Source organism: Lontra canadensis, unplaced genomic scaffold, assembly GCF_010015895.1.
Source record: "Lontra canadensis isolate GAN:19392208 unplaced genomic scaffold, GSC_riverotter_1.0 scaffold40, whole genome shotgun sequence".
Classification (NCBI taxonomy): domain Eukaryota; kingdom Metazoa; phylum Chordata; class Mammalia; order Carnivora; family Mustelidae; genus Lontra; species Lontra canadensis.
The window spans coordinates 423,102-438,971 of record NW_022631034.1 but is presented as its reverse complement, the minus strand read 5'-3'; the positions used below and the strand labels follow the sequence as shown (position 1 = coordinate 438,971).

The 15,870-nt window shown below is 37.4% G+C and overlaps 1 protein-coding gene across 1 annotated transcript in view; it reads right to left on the bottom strand.

Moving 5' to 3' along the window:
• PDE4B (phosphodiesterase 4B) overlaps positions 1 to 6,785 on the bottom strand; it is a 441,524-nt gene extending 434,739 nt beyond the window's left edge. Inside the window, exon 1 of the mRNA XM_032870016.1 lies at positions 6,686 to 6,785. Within this exon, the coding sequence (XP_032725907.1) occupies positions 6,686 to 6,727 (42 nt within the window). The 5' untranslated portion in view covers positions 6,728 to 6,785. The remainder of the gene's footprint in view (positions 1 to 6,685) is intronic.
• Between the last annotated feature and the right edge of the window lie 9,085 nt (positions 6,786 to 15,870).

Here is a 15,870-nt window from a genome sequence, read left to right as displayed (position 1 = left end):
AAAGACAAGAAGTGGGCGGGTTGGCTAATTCTGAGATTTCAGAATTCTTGGTGATTTTCAGGGTCCCCATTACAGGTTACCAGTTACAGCATGTGGGTTAGAGGGCTTTCTAGCTTCTTTCTTTTTTCAACTTGTCTTTCTTTCTTTTTTTCCCCTTCTTTCTCCTTTTTTTTTTTAACTTGCTAAAATGAAAGCTTATAATTGAACATATGTTTGGGAAATCAATGTTATCATTCTGAAACATGGGGAAAAACTATATTAGCTGAGGTATATACTTTCTTGCTTAGTGTTTTAAGGTAAAAATATTTTTATCTTAGGACAGAAAGATGTTGATAATAATGGATAATTAAATATCCCTGTTTCCATGAAAGATCTTCTCAGAGTTGAAGTTTCTTTTTCTTCCTTTCCTTTTTTTTTTTTTTTTTTGGTAAAATTATGTAAGAGCTCAGAAAAAGAAGAGCACACTTTATCCAGCCTTGAACCGAGCTACATGTGTTCAGTACATCCCTAATGCTGACAGGAACGAAATACTTGTGAGAAGATAAAGACATTGTAGTATAACCACTGGCAAGAGTTGTTCATTTCTCCTAAATCTCTTAGTGACTATGGCTCTTGGTAGTGCTGGGAGTGAGAGGCCCAAATGAGCCATGGCCTGGGTACCACTTCTATAAGTTCTAAGATAGAAAATGTCATAGCACAGCAAATACCCATGGAGAGCAACATGGAGTTCAAAAGATGTAACTGTCACTCTCTACTCTTATCTAACCCAGAATAAAGGAAGTCCTATCCCCAGGCCACTGTGTCTCACCTGAAATCCATTCTGTGGCCCTAAAAAGACTGGTCCTTCCTGCTAGTCTCAGAAAAGACTTAGGAGAACCTGGGACTAGACCTCTGAAGGTTTAAACAAACAAAAGTTCTCTGTCTCCCACTCCACCCATGCCTACCCTAGTTCATACAAGAACAATCAAGTTAAGTTTCAGGCTCTAGCTGGCTCTGTGCAACAAATCTATGATGGTTTTGCATTGTGCTACTTAAGGATACAACAGCAAAAGGAAGCCCAGTATCTATTCACACAGAAACCTATACTCTAGTGATTTATGCTTATCTGATTCACACAAGACCACATTTTGATGAAGGAAATATGGGCATGAATAGGCCTGACAATTTTCAGGGGCCCCACTCTTCCTACCTGAAATGGGATATCATCACATTACCTTGGGCTTGACAAGAATACCATTCATATGAAATTTAGTAGGATGACAATTCAATAACAAGAAGACAAAACAATCTGTAATTTTCCAGAATTAGGTTAAAACATTCTGGAATGTGTCCAGTGTTTCACTATTTACTAACTGGTTATTATTTTAAATCTGCTGTAGGCCTAGCACTTAGTCAGCATGTGTGTGTGTGTGTGTGTGTGTGTGTGTGTGTTTTACAAATAAGAAGCTGAGGGGAAAGTTCGGTATATGTAAGTCTTTTGAGAAAAAAGACGTAAAGACAAGTTAATGAAACAGAATATACAAAGTCTTCCGGAAGAGATTCAAAAACAAACTAAAAGCCAGAACTCATGATTATAAGTCAGACTACTTCCAAATATTCATGTAAAGAAAGTACTGATTAGGGGCGCCTGGGTGGCTCAGTGGGTTAAAGCCTCTGCCTTCGGCTCAGGTCATGATCCCAGTGTCCTGGGATCGAGCCCCACATCGGGCTCTCTGCTCCGTGGGGAGCCTGCTTCCTCCTCTCTCTCTCTGCCTGCCTCTCTCTGCCTACTTGTGATCTCTGTCTGTCAAATGAATAAATAAAATCTTTAAAAAAAAAAAAAAGAAAGTACTGATTATCTGGAAAACAAATCATAAGTATAAAGTTCACCTCCTATGTAAGAGACTTGATACCAGAGAACAGAAATAAGGATATCATTTTGTAAAACCCCTAACCACTATAGTCTCCTTAATAAAGTTTTTGGATATTTTTCTCTTTTAGAAAAAAGAAGTATTATCAAAAGGTTTAACTGTAGTAGAGGAACTAAATGGGTGCTTATTTGGTATTTGCTTTTTGAAAAGTAACAAAATCACACCTACCACAAAATATCTCCCACACTGATTTGACAAGAGGCTTGAATTAACAAATTTGAAGTCATTCTTTGAATTGAAAGAATTCGTTTTAAAAGACCCCGTGAAAGTGCATTGCCACAAAAGAACATAATGGAGTGGCTTTCTAGAAATTAAGTTAAACACTGGGAATACTAATATTGTTTTACAAACACTCTCTAACCCATGTAGAGTTATTCATAATTACCTCAGGCTCTCTGTCATATTCATAATCTATATAGCTCTCCCCCCAAAATTGCTAACATCCTCAAGGGACCAACCTAATTCACTCAGTTCTCAATCACTGAATTTGAGAGCTTAGACTTACATTCCTATTTTAACTAGCATGATCCTGGCTGACTACACCACTCACCAGATCAAAGATCTGGAGAAAAGGAACATTAATTTGAATGCTACTTCTAGAAATCACAAATTTTAAAATGTATCCTGCCACCCCAAATTCACCCTATATCTCTATAATCCCGAGGGATACAACCCAGTTTGGGATTATCCTCATGCTCCTGGAAAGCTGTTTGTTTAAAAATTGGTATGTTTGCCAATATAATTCCAGAAGGTTATCACAAAGGAGAAGCTAGTGTGAAACCCTGCATCTAAGTGGAAAGAGTCTGAAGGGAGGAAGGTCAGGGGATACCAGAGGGACTCAGTCCTAACCCCATATCAAAACTGACTCAGTTAGGACCACTGAAATGCACAGCTGAGGTATATCAGTGCCTAAGTAGTTTCAGATTTGTTGCTGTTGCTTTATTTTGCCTTTGTTAAGTCTCTCCCAGTCATTTTTGGAGTTTGCTCCAACTCTTGAATTCTGATTAAACTCCTGGTGAGGAAATGGGATTGGGTATTTCCAAGGACTTCTAGTGTGTCTATTGGGTACAATTCAATCTGGACCACAGGCTCTTCAAACCTTATAAAACTGGAGATGGAAATTATGGAAAGCATCAAGTGACACTCAGGGACTCTATAAAGATTAAATGTCATGATGTTCGATGAGACAATAACAAAAGCAACTCTGTCTTTGAAAAACTCAGTTTTATCACAGGCAATCACCATCAGTTATGAGTAGTTGTCCAGAGGTAAATAATGTATTTTATATATAAAATCAGCCCCTCTCTCTTTCTGTGTGTGTATGTCACCCACACACATATTCCCTGGTCCTTCTTTCCTACTCTCTTTAGCCATTTTCTCCTTTTCAATTCCTACCCAACCCAGCAAGTCCCACCTCTTTAAGTTATTCTGTAATCCCTACACAGTCATAATTAATTGCTTGAGTTTGGTACCTGAATAGTGCTGAATTTGCCCCTCACTTCTGGGACTTAGTTCCCAAAGGCAAAGTAGTTAATGCATACTGTTCCTATGTCATTCATTACATTAAGTCTCCTACTGAAGGTATTTGTGTACTGCAAATAACTGTATGCAAACACAGTGGTCACAGTTAGCCATTTGCTTATTCTGACAAAGCTAAACATAGTGTCTTACATGTGGTAGAAGCCTTTGCATATGTCATTCCCTTTGCCAGAAATGTTCTTCTCTGAAAGAAAGAAGGAAGGAAGGAAGGAAGGAAGGAAGGAAGAAGGAAGGAAGAAGGAAGGAAGGCAGGCAGGCTCTTCCCTCTTCAGAGGGCTCACTCCCTCACTACGCATATGTCCTCTCTGTCTGTATGCCATCTCCCCACGTTATCCCTCCCTAAACACTCTATTCTCACTATCCAACCATTCTTTACCTGCTGACCAACTTCATTTTTCTGTACAGACCTTATCATACTTGCAATCATTTTATAATCTAGCTATGTGTTTTTTCCCCTCCTCTCTGGAATATAAGCTTCAAAGGGACACGAACACTATCTATTGAGTCTCTAGAACCTAACCAGTGTTTGGAAGATAACAGGTGCTAAATTAATATTAAGTGAATATTTAAATCACTAAATAAATGTCTGCTGAATTAAAATAAGTGGAAATATGATAAAATCCTTCTGACTTAAGGGTGAAAACTTACTTCAAGAGTATGGTATATAAACTGTAAAATCTGCTAAGTTGTTCTTGTTGTGAGGGAGGAGATAGTGTGTCTAACAGTAAGTATAAGCTTCCGCACTGCACTCGATGAGTCAAGGTGCACTGGGAAAAGTTCCAGGTCATCACTCTCCACTAGAAATAATGTGCAAGCCACAAATGGGAGCCAAAGGTACTAAATGAAATTTCAAATTTTCTCATAGCCACATTAAAAAAGTAAAGAAGGATCAGGTGACATCACTTTTTAAAAAATATGAATATAGTTGACATGTTACATTATTTAAAGGTACAGACAGGTAAAATTACTTTTAATAGTATATTTTACTTATACTAGCATATCCAAAATATTGTCATTTCAAAATGTAATCTATGTCAAAAATTTTTAATAATATACTTTACATTCTTTTCTCTTTGTACTACTATATATTCACAATCCAAGATCTATTTTTACACTTAGAACACATCTCCATTCAGATGGGTATTTAAGAGTCGCATGAGCCTAATGGCTACCATGTTGGACAGGGCAAATCTAGGTAACAATTATCCACTCTGGTAGTTTTAATAGTCTTCGAATGTGGTTTTCTTTTTTCACATTCTTTCTTATATGCAATGATCCCTATCTCTTGTTCCTTGATTGTGACAACAAATTGCCTTATGGAAAGATCAGGATTATTATGATAAGGATCCAATGAAAAAGAAAGAATCAGTGTCCATCTTTTATAGACAGAATGTTTTGCTTATTCTTCAAAAAAAAAAAAATAGAATCTTGTGGCACACACTATATAGATAGTATTAAGAGACAATCCTAAGCTTTTTTTTCCTTTTTTTAAAGAAAAATTATTTCTAAATCACAGAAGTTTCCCTTTAGATGTCCAGAGCAGAACATGAAAATATGAACATCTCTTTTTACCATGGGTACTGAGAACTCAAAGTGTGAGTTAAGGGAAGTTTCCTTGTGGTCAGGGAGTAGAGAAGGGGAAAATAAAGAAAGGAAATGTCACAGGGATCACACTAGAAAACTAATCAAGAGTAGAAATGGCAATGGCAAAGGGATGTGTTTTGGAGGTCAAGAGCCTCATAGCATAGCTAAGTCTCTCTGTGGACTTGTGGCTCCAAGAAGTTCCCACAAGCACCTACAGGGACACAGAAAGAACCTAAGATTTAGCCTCAGCTTTCTTGCTAAGAGATCTGTCTCAGCATGAGGCAAAGGGACCAGAAATCCTTGCAGTGAGCAGACCAAAGGTAAGGACTAGACAGAAAGCAAAGCTTTTAAGCAACCAGAATCCCCCACTGAGAGGTCAGGTGAAGAGTCCAGGCAGTGGGAGAGAAGGTCAAACTCACAGCACAATAAGAAGGTGCACTGCTCACAGTGACAGCAGTCACCACCTGGTACTGTGACATGCCGAAGCAACACTAGAACAAGGAGAGAGACTAGACAACCAAAGATCTGGGGAAATGAGCTGTTCTTCCACTGAACAACAGTAGATGCTAGTGGAAAGGGGACAATACAAGATAAGGACAATACCACACATCTATTACTATAATGTTAATTAATGTTAAGTCCTTTCAACCAATGCCATGTAAAGGGAAGGAGTAAGAACTGGGAGAAATCCTGAAAGACAGAGCATTTACCCAAAAGGCAGAATTTTACATTAATTGTCAAGTTCAAGTTCCTCCCAGCTTTTCCCCATCTGCAGAACCAGGAGCTTAACAACAAGATGAGTTATCACAGAAAGCAAGGAAAATTACTTCTTTTTCCTCCCTCCCTCCCTCCCTCCCTTCTGCACATCAGATTGGTGGCATAGGATTTTTAGTTCAATTACAAACAGAAACTGAGTAAAAACTAGACAATTAAAGACACACTAATGGGGGACTGGTCAACTGAAAGCAAAGGAGATAATTAATCTCGGCTGTGCAAGATACGAAGCTAGGAGATGGTGAGTTTACAGACTTCTTCAAATGACCTGGCACAGAGTTTCTAAAAGAATACATATATCAAGCCACCCTGGGATCTTGTTATAATGCAGTCTGATTTGTAGGACTAAGATGTAGCCTAAGATTCTGCATTTCTAATAAACACCTAGGCAATGCTAATGCTGGTGCCCTAAGGATCACCCTTGAGTAGCCAAGACCTACAGGACGTGTACATCACAAGCTTCGTACGAGCAGTTGTCAAAGATCCCACCATATGAGGTGACTCTCAAGGATTAGCTGTCCCTGGGTGAAGACAGGGAAGAAAGTCACCGGGGAACTGATAAGGCAGGCAGTATAGAAAGAGAAGTTTCTAAGAGCTAGAATGTGAGCATCCATCAGAGAGAGTTGGCGGTTTTGTGAATAAAACCATAAACTTCAACCTGAGCCCTCTCCAAGGGCAGAGAGGACAGTGTTCCTGCAGTCTACCGTGCAGAAATATGGGTCCAGGTGCTGGCAATGCCTGGGTCACTAAAACAACTAGTGACAAAGTGGTGGTGTTCAACAACCTTGCCCACCCTTTGGATAAAATTATGAAGCAACTTCTTCATGGAGCAGACAGAAAGTGGGTAGAATCGAGCAACTCTGATTTTTGGAACTTACATCATCAGCCGTCACTGCCATGACACTCCTGCTTTTCTTCATTATAGAGGTGAAAGAAATCCCCTCTTAGGATGTCTGTTGCTCAGCACAGTTCTGCTGATGATTTTTAAGATCTATGGGGAAAAAAAAGAGACACATACACAAAAAAGAGTATCAGTATCCTTAGATGAATATAAATACATAGTTTCTTTGTATTCTCCAGACTAACATTTGAATGTACGCAGTGTACACATATAAGTAAATACCACAATTTCCCAAGACATTTCAATCTGATATGTGAGAAAAGAGGTTTGCACGATACAAAAAATCCAAGAAATCAGTGCAAAGCTACTCAGGAGGAGAGAAAAGAATAAGAGGGTAACACTTTGGCTCCCAAATAATCTGTAATCATTAAAAATATAGAAGTAATACATATTTCTGAAGGGCTTTATACTTTTTCATACAGAATTTCATCTACATAATAGTCTGTGAGATTATTTCCATTTTTTTCCTAATGTGGGAACAAACGATCAGAAAAATAATTGGACCAAGGTAACACATTTAAAATATGGCAGATTTAAAATTTAAGGAACACAGGGCTTTGATATTATGGTCCAAAAAAAAAAAAAAAAAGAAAAGAAAGAAAGAAAAACAAACCAATACAGAAAATACACATCACCAAAAAACCCTTAATTTCAAATTTGCCATCACTTTAAATCTCTTATCTGTATAAGCACATAATTAATATGGGCTTATTAAATAGTAACTTATTAAAGATAATTTTAATTAAAAAGAGCTAGAATTCCCTGGTCTAAATCACACAAACCTCGCCATTTTGAAGAAGAAACGCTGCAATTCATGACATTTTTGTGTGGATCATTGGAAGCCACTTCAGAAATAAAGAACCTCAATACTATATCATCAAAATTTAAGGGTACATCTTGGTTGTGCAACTCCACAGAGAAAAATTCATCTCTTGTTTTGAAAACCCAAGCTTTTTAAAAAGGTACAAATTCAAAGTTTAGGCATCCAATAGTCTACGAGAGAACATAAAATATTCTGCTTGCAGAAGTGAACTGGAAAAGATATACTATAGAAATCCCCGAATCCAAAACGTGTTAGTCCATATGGTGATTTCTCAAAATCTTGGTAAAAAAATGTCCTGCATCATGGCTGAGCACAAGAAGGTCCTATGTTTTCTCACTCTGTACATTTAAACTCTTAATACATGCCTCATTGGAAAAGTCTGCTTCTCGAACATGAAGATATATATAGATTAAGAGCGTGATGGAATTGTAGCTATGTGACTAGGAATACTAAGTAGTGGCATTGTACCATCACCCAGGAAACCAGGGTTGAATTTCTAACACATAATTTGACTATATTATGCAGGAGTTGGCAGCAGAACTGACAGAGTGGGTAAGAGAGTGGGGGAGGGAGAAACTTCACCTCTGTGTGTTCTAGGGAGAGAATCCCATAGGTTTTTCAGGAGTTTGATTCAATATGCCAAGGAAAAGCATTTTCTCAGCATACACCAAGGAATGATTGAACTTTTCTAATGCTGACCAAACAGGAGTAGCCAAACTTCCAGAGCTTTTACTCAAAGGTCCCTTTGACACCTAACAAAAGTAGGCAAATAACATTTTATCACATAGGGATCTTCAATATTAAGAGCTTCTGTAAGGTAGAATCTGAAAAAAAAAAAAAAAAAAGTGCATGCTCCTAAGTTTTTTTTGTTTTGTTTTGTTTTGTTTTTTAAAAAGCAAGATTCAAAATTAAAGTTTTACATTCAGGATACAGAATTAGATATACCCAATGATTTTAATTCTGTAAAAATAAAAGCATGGAAAAATACTAAAGAAGCTATGTAAATGATGACAGTGAACATCATGTAAGGGTTCTAAAATGTTTTTCTCTCTCTTCCATATTTTCCAGATATTTTTGTGATATATTATTTTTTAACCCAAAAACTGATTTCATATATATTTTATATATTTCATTACATATTATATTATTATATATTACATATAACATATTAGCATGTGTTGTTAATATATATTAACATGTTATTAATAATATATATAATATATATTAATTTATATAAAATATAAGAACCCACAAAATACATAAGAATTTAACTTATTTTTTAAGTTATTTTATTGCTATAAAACTTAATGCATAATATATTTGGTGGGCCATCTTTTTGTGAGGATGATATCTGTTTATCTTGGGTGAAGAAACTAAGGAACAGTGACAGCCTAGCACTTAAGTCTTAGGCCGTAGCTAGATGATAAACTATGCGGTCTCTTAAATATCTATTAGGAAAGCACCACATGAATTTGCACAGTTAATAAAATACATGCAGCATTATATCACATCATGTAACTGGTAAATTTAGCATCAGTACTATCAAGATGTGGGGCACATGGATGGCTCAGTCAGTTAAGTGCCCAACTATTGATTTTGAATCAGGTCACAGTCTCAGGGTCATGAAATAAAGCCATACGTCAGGTTCCGTGCTGAGCGTGGAGCCTGCTTGAGATTCTCTCACTCTCCCTCTGCCGCCACTCACACACTCTCTCTTTCTGTCTTTCTCAGGAAGGAAGGAAGGAAAGAAGGAAGGAAGGAAGGGAAGAAGGAAGGAAGGGAGGGAGGGAGGAAGGGCTATCACAACGTGAATGTTATTTACAGTCGATTTCAAAAAATCATAATTAATAGAATGTGGGTCAGGAAAAAAAATAAGAACACCAAAGTGATCTCTAATAAATGGCTTCACATACTAAATTAGTAAGAAAAATCTATGAAGCAAAATTTACTTTTTATCTTACATCAATTTTGCTTGGTAGGAATTGCACAAAAAAAAAATGGAATAAAACACGGCAACTGAAATAGAAATCTCTAAGCTATCTTCAGCAGGGAGGGACAATGGCCAAGTTTCCCCAGTAGAAATAAAGACCTTAAATATACCTTCTTAGACTTACACCAAGTATGATGGGAGCCAAATGAAGCTCAGTGCACACTTAGGTTGCTTTGTATCTTGGCTACTGTAACTCATGCTGCAATAAACATGGAGTCCACCCATAGACAAATGGGTAAGGAAGATGTGGTACACATAGACGATGGAATATTATGCTGCCATTAAAAAAGGAGTGAGCTCTTTCCATTTGTAACAACATGGGTAGATATGGGAAGGTATGATGCTAAGTAAAATAAGTCAGACTGAGAAAGTCAAATGCTATATGATTTCACTCATATGTGGAATCTAAAAAACAAGACAAATGAATAAATAAACAAAAAGCAGAATCAGATCTATAGATACAGAGGGAAAAAAACCAATGTTGTCAGAAGGAAGGAGGGTGCAGGAGTGGGCAAAATGGGTGAAGGGAAGTGGAGATATAGGATTTCATTATGGAATGAATAAATTATGGGACTAAAAGGCACAGCATTGAGAATATAGTCAATGATATTATAATCGCATTAATGGGAACAGATGGCAGCTATACTTACAATGAGAGAGCATAACATAAACAGAAGTTGAATCACTATGCTGTACACCTGAAAATAATATCACATTGTTTCAACTATACTCAAATATAAAAAAAAATATATTTTAAAAAATGAAGCTCAAGGGTGCCTAGGTGGCTCAGTAGGTTAAAGCCTCTGCCTTCGGCTCAGATCATGATCCCAGGGTCCTGGGATCGAGCCCCACATCGGACTCTCTGCTCGGCGGGGAGTCTGCTTCCTCCTCTCTCTCTCTGCCTGCCTCTCTGCCTACTTGTGATCTCTGTCTGTCAAATAAATAAATAAATAAAATCTTAAAAAAGAAAAATGAAGCTCAAGGCAAATCTGGCCCTTGAGAATTTTGGAAGGAAAAACTTACACATACTAACTATGTACTTGGTAGATAGTAACTGCTCAAAAATATTTGTAAAATTAGTAAATCAAAGAATATCATTAAATGCTAAAATCCTATGTGTAGATAAAACTTTTCTTTGAAATAAAGAACTAGTTGGTGCTGGGTGTCAGGGAAGCTTTAAGAAGGAAATGAGGTTTCTTTTTAGCCTTAAATAAGTGGGGCTTGTTTAGTGGAAATAATGATGAACAATGTGGTATGCAAAAATATGGAATGGAACTTAATACATTAAGGGTGTGACACAGGCAGAAAGATGCTATGCTAAGGAAATTTATGACAGGCAGAAAGACAAAATGTTCCAGGCTAACATCAGTAGGTCTTCTGGCAAGCAAAAATACTTTTAAGAGGTCTGAGCCATGGAAATAAACTTCTATCTTATGACACTTTGAGTGTGAGAGCTTATGGGATAAATTTATGTGCCTTTAACTGAGATCATGTCCTGGCTAGGAAAAAGCGGGATCTCAAGTTACAAGGCAGTTTTCCAAGTGTTATATATTAAAAATATTTTTACTTTATATTCAGAAATAAAACACAACATCTGTTATATAACACACACACACAAAAAAAAAAAATAGAGGCGAGATATTTTCTGGATATCGCTCATTTTCCAATGAGATCCTCCCCTCCACCTTTTCTATCCTGGACATAGTCCACAGGTTTTCTAGCCCTCTGGCTCCTGGGTGTGTTCAGCCAATGGGAAAGAGAGGCAGTAGACCAGAGGGCAAGAGGAAAGAAAGGTCCTTCTCTTTTGGCCGTGGTGTAGCAATGGCTAAAGTTTTCTACTCTAGGTCACAGCTCTGCAAGCACCTGTCTTTGAACATCCCTAGGTTCAAACGTCCACTGACCCTTCAGACGTAGGACCGTGGCTAGCCTTTGTGGTACCTCTTCATGCCTTTCTGCTTATCCTCAATCTTGACCAAATCTCTCGTAAATAGTACCTTCACTAAATAGTACCTTTCTTTCACCCCTTTGAGAGTACAACCTACTCCCTGCTCTATTGGAGAACAGGGTTTGTACAAACCATTTTATTGCTGATTGTGTCAGCTGCTTTTCATTAAGGCTAACATAGATTTAGAAGTTATGCCAGTTTAAGCACTATACATACATGATTTCCAATACCAAACAGCCAACCAAAGGAGGTGGGCACGATAATAATGACAGGTGAGGAAATCAAGTCTTAGAACAGTAATGAAATATGCCCAACATCACACTCTTTGCTGGTTCAGACCAGAACATTCTGGTTCTAAAGCCAAGCCTCTTAACCCATCACTATGCAGCTGATTGAGTCTTATTCACATCTTTTCAAGGCAGTAGTGAATGAAGTGATTTTTACTTCATTTTCTGATGTTGGAAATACAAGTTAAGTTGATTAGTTTTCTGGAACCTTCCTCCCTAATCAGGTAAGGACAAAAAGAACCACTTTTAAAAGATACTGAAGTCTTTAAGTGCCTCAAATTTAAAGAAAATGGAGACAAGAGAAGAGATCAAGTTCTCTTAATCTGAGATTATCCTTCTATTAGCAAAATTTGCCTCTCAATAGATAGAACATGATATGTTTCATTAAAGCAAAATATTCCTAAGAATTTCTAAGGTGATGAGTGAGTTTGAGGACTATAAATTCCATTTCTGGCATATTTTAATCAATTTCCTATGGTTCTATATTTCACCACCTAAAAGATGCTTTTAAGCTTACATTACTCTTTCATAACATTCTCTCGTGTTCAAAGACTACAGTATTCTTCATTAATTTCACCTTGCCTTCTTTCTCTTTCCTCCACAGAGATTTAAAAACTAAAATGAAGGAAAGGACTCTGGCTGCTATAGCACCAGTATGAGTTTCTCTTTTGACAGGTTATAGCTATCAATACTAGTAATCCTGGGCTGATAAAAATTTCAATGACTAATAATAAACATTCTAAAATCCTGCATCATGGATACCTCCTAGATCAAGCCATGAAGAACTGAGAAAAATAAGAGTAATATTTTTGAGTTTTTAAGAAAGCTTTTTTTCCCCCAGCTTAAAGATTGCCCTTTATTCTGAGATGATTTCCAAAAACTTTGATTTTGATTTGTATGTAATTGATTTACTGAAGAATCTGAACTCAGTAGGGCACAGATATGTAATAGTTTTAATTTTTTTCCAGTAACTGGTTTCCATCTGCAACGTCAAGTCCATTTTCTCTTCCTTAACAACAGTTCAAGGCTGATTCCATTACTGCAACTTATAATTGCTTTAAATCACATCTCCTTCTCTTTTCCTAGCTCAATGGCCAGGCTCTGTGGGACCACTCAGTGGCCAGTGTCTAGGACTTCAAGTGGAAAGAGGGGCTGGTCTACTCTTTTAGTCCCCTTCCTTCCTTCCTCTTCAGGTTCTAGTTCTTTCCACATTATAGCAGAGAGGAAGAATTAATGAAAAGGAGAAAAGTCTTTTTACTCAACTGGACATTTAATTGTGGCTCTATTGAGTGCCACTGCTTTTCCAGCAAAAGGCACTATATATTGATGCCCTCTCTAAGGGGTGTCCAAATGTTCATTCTATTCTTAGGGGTAAGTAGGAGATTCCCCATTTGGGAAAATAAATGTTCTAGACTCCTCAGCTCCCATCCCCATTAATTTCTGTTGAAACTCTTGCTGGTATGACCCTCTCGGGCAATAGTTCACTCTCTTGATTGAAGTACTGATAAAATGGCTCAGGCCACAATGCACTTGATCCAGAATAAGCTCCAGCATCCTTGTCACACTTAGTGTTGAGAGTATAGGGTGCTTTGCCATTATCTCTTTCCTCTGCCCTGCTATCTCTCTCTCCATTACTCTTTCTTCCTTGCTCAAGAAGTCACAAAGAACAGATCAGAAAGTATTCTGCATAACTGATCAATGGAGAAACGAGACACTATGTCAGTAACATTAATATCTTTCAGCCCCAAGTCAATCATTCTACTGTTCTGTGATGCTGGGGCAGAGACGTTGCAAACTACATTTACAGGTTCTCTTCCTAACCAGCTTCTTTTAGGTGCTGACAATGGGAATCACTAGTAGGAAGCTGGAAGAGAGTTAGAGAAAAGGGACTCTCTTCCTCCATCCAAGAGTACGGACAACTTTGGCACTCCCTTCTAGCAGATTCAGAACCACCCATACAATATCCCATCAAACATCTGCTACTAGCTTCAGAGAAACCCCTTGGTGGTCCCAGCTCCTATGGTAGGAAACCCTCTTGTGTATACCTAGATCTCATAACACCATCTCCCTTACTTCCCTAGGAATGGAAGCCACTTTACCATTCTTTGGATTACCTGGCTGACCTCTTTTCACTTTCATCATTCAATACCTGCATAAGCAATTTCTTCTATTAAATCCCTTTTGCTTTCCTAACTAGAATCTATGAGATACAGAAGCTAACCCTCCTTTTGTGGAATATACCCCTGATCTCTACAAGTAGTTTTTCATCTCCAGTAGGCCAATAACTCACTTCTCCCAAACCTCTCCACATCCATCCTCTCCCCATCCAGAGTGATTATATGGGCACTGGGAAGTTGCTGGAGTAAGGGTAGGTATCAGAACCCACCTGCTACTTCCACAAGGAGTTGCCTGACCACTTTTGTATATAGCTCGCCATAGAAAATGTTGGATATTTTGATGGCTTTAGTCCTCTGTTTTGGATTATAGTTGCCATTAGTAGCATAACAGGAAAAGTCCTAGTCATCGTTCTTTCAGGTGTTAAAATTTCCTTCCATGAAATGATGATAATGTAATGGGGCATGAGCATTTCTTTTGTTTCTCAATGGCCTCTACAGAGAAAATGAAACATTGGCAACACTTGTCAGTCCTCTGATTCTTTGAAAATCTTACTGACTTGTAAAGTACAAATTTCTAAGATCCTTTGCAGCACACCAGTTAATGTCTTACCTTTTTAAAATAACTAGCATAAAATCTAGTTCAAGAAAGGGAAGGTTTTCTAATGTAGCATGCATTTGGGGAAGAAATGCTGGGCAAAGAGGAGCCTGAACTGGTATGTCTTTTCAGAAATCCATAACCACCACACTATAGTAATCCCCTATGAAAACCGATAAAGGAAACCTCACTAAAATGGATTTGAGGGGTCAGAAAGGGGAACACAGAAAGGGAAACCATATGACTCAAATGTCAAATAATAAGATTGTTAATTACAGACTCCAGCAGAATTATCACCAGGAAAGAATCATTAATTACAGGTCTCAATAGGGAAAGATGTGCATTGTGTCTCCTATAAGAAATTGATCACCCCTGCAAGCCAGTCAATGAGAAACTATCATCAATCTGAACCCTTAAATTTTCTCCAGTGGACTTCCATTCAAAACCACCCTTTCCAACTTCCTCCTTCTCCATAAAATAACATTCCTTTCCTGTGTTTGACTTGCATGTGGTTTTGCTATAGCTTGCATGTCCTTAATTGCAAATCTTTGCTACTCCCAAATTTTTGCTGATAAAGTCACTTCTAATTTTAAGGTTAACACTGCCTAGCTCTGGAGCTTTGACATTCTCAGTTGTCAAGGGGTTTGTTCAGGGGTTGCATTATAATTATCTACAAGCTTTATGAATCTAATGAAATTCTAGTAAACTAGTGGAAGGAAACAAACACTATAAAAATCAACTCTCCAGAATCAGAAAATAGATAAAAATGCCCAGAATTCAATACATAAAATATAAAACTCCTCTCTTGACTTCACATCTACTGGTCTTACCACTTTCAGAAACTTAGGACTACTGTACTCAATTTTAACTCATTTGGGGTTTGACTATAGGGAAGATACACAGAGGAGACAAATGTGCTTCCTCCTAAAAACTGCTCTAGTGGAATGCAAATAATGGAGAGCAAACAAATTTGAGGAAAAAATGTGTATGTAATAAGACATTTTCTGTGTAAAACTCCTTAAGACTATAAGCACCTGACACTTAGATATAAGCATTTCTGGGAGAGAAAATCAGTTCGTTTAATTAGGCAATAAGCATCAAGGACATTTGAGATAAAAATTGAAAAGTATTAAGAATTAATATGAACTTAAACCATTAGCTTAGCCTGAGAGAATAATAAGTAACAAAGAGATAATGTAATTCTTTTAATAGTCATCAGACTGCAAAGTAGCTAGGCTAAATGCTGCTCTGAGTAAAATGTGTCTCCTAAACAACCATTCAAAATCAATTTCTACTATGTAATGTGTTCTCTGTAAATTACTAATAGGATACAAACTTGAAATCAGTACACATGTTGACAGAAAAGAAAAAACTCCTAGTATACAATTGGTTTGGATGAATGTTA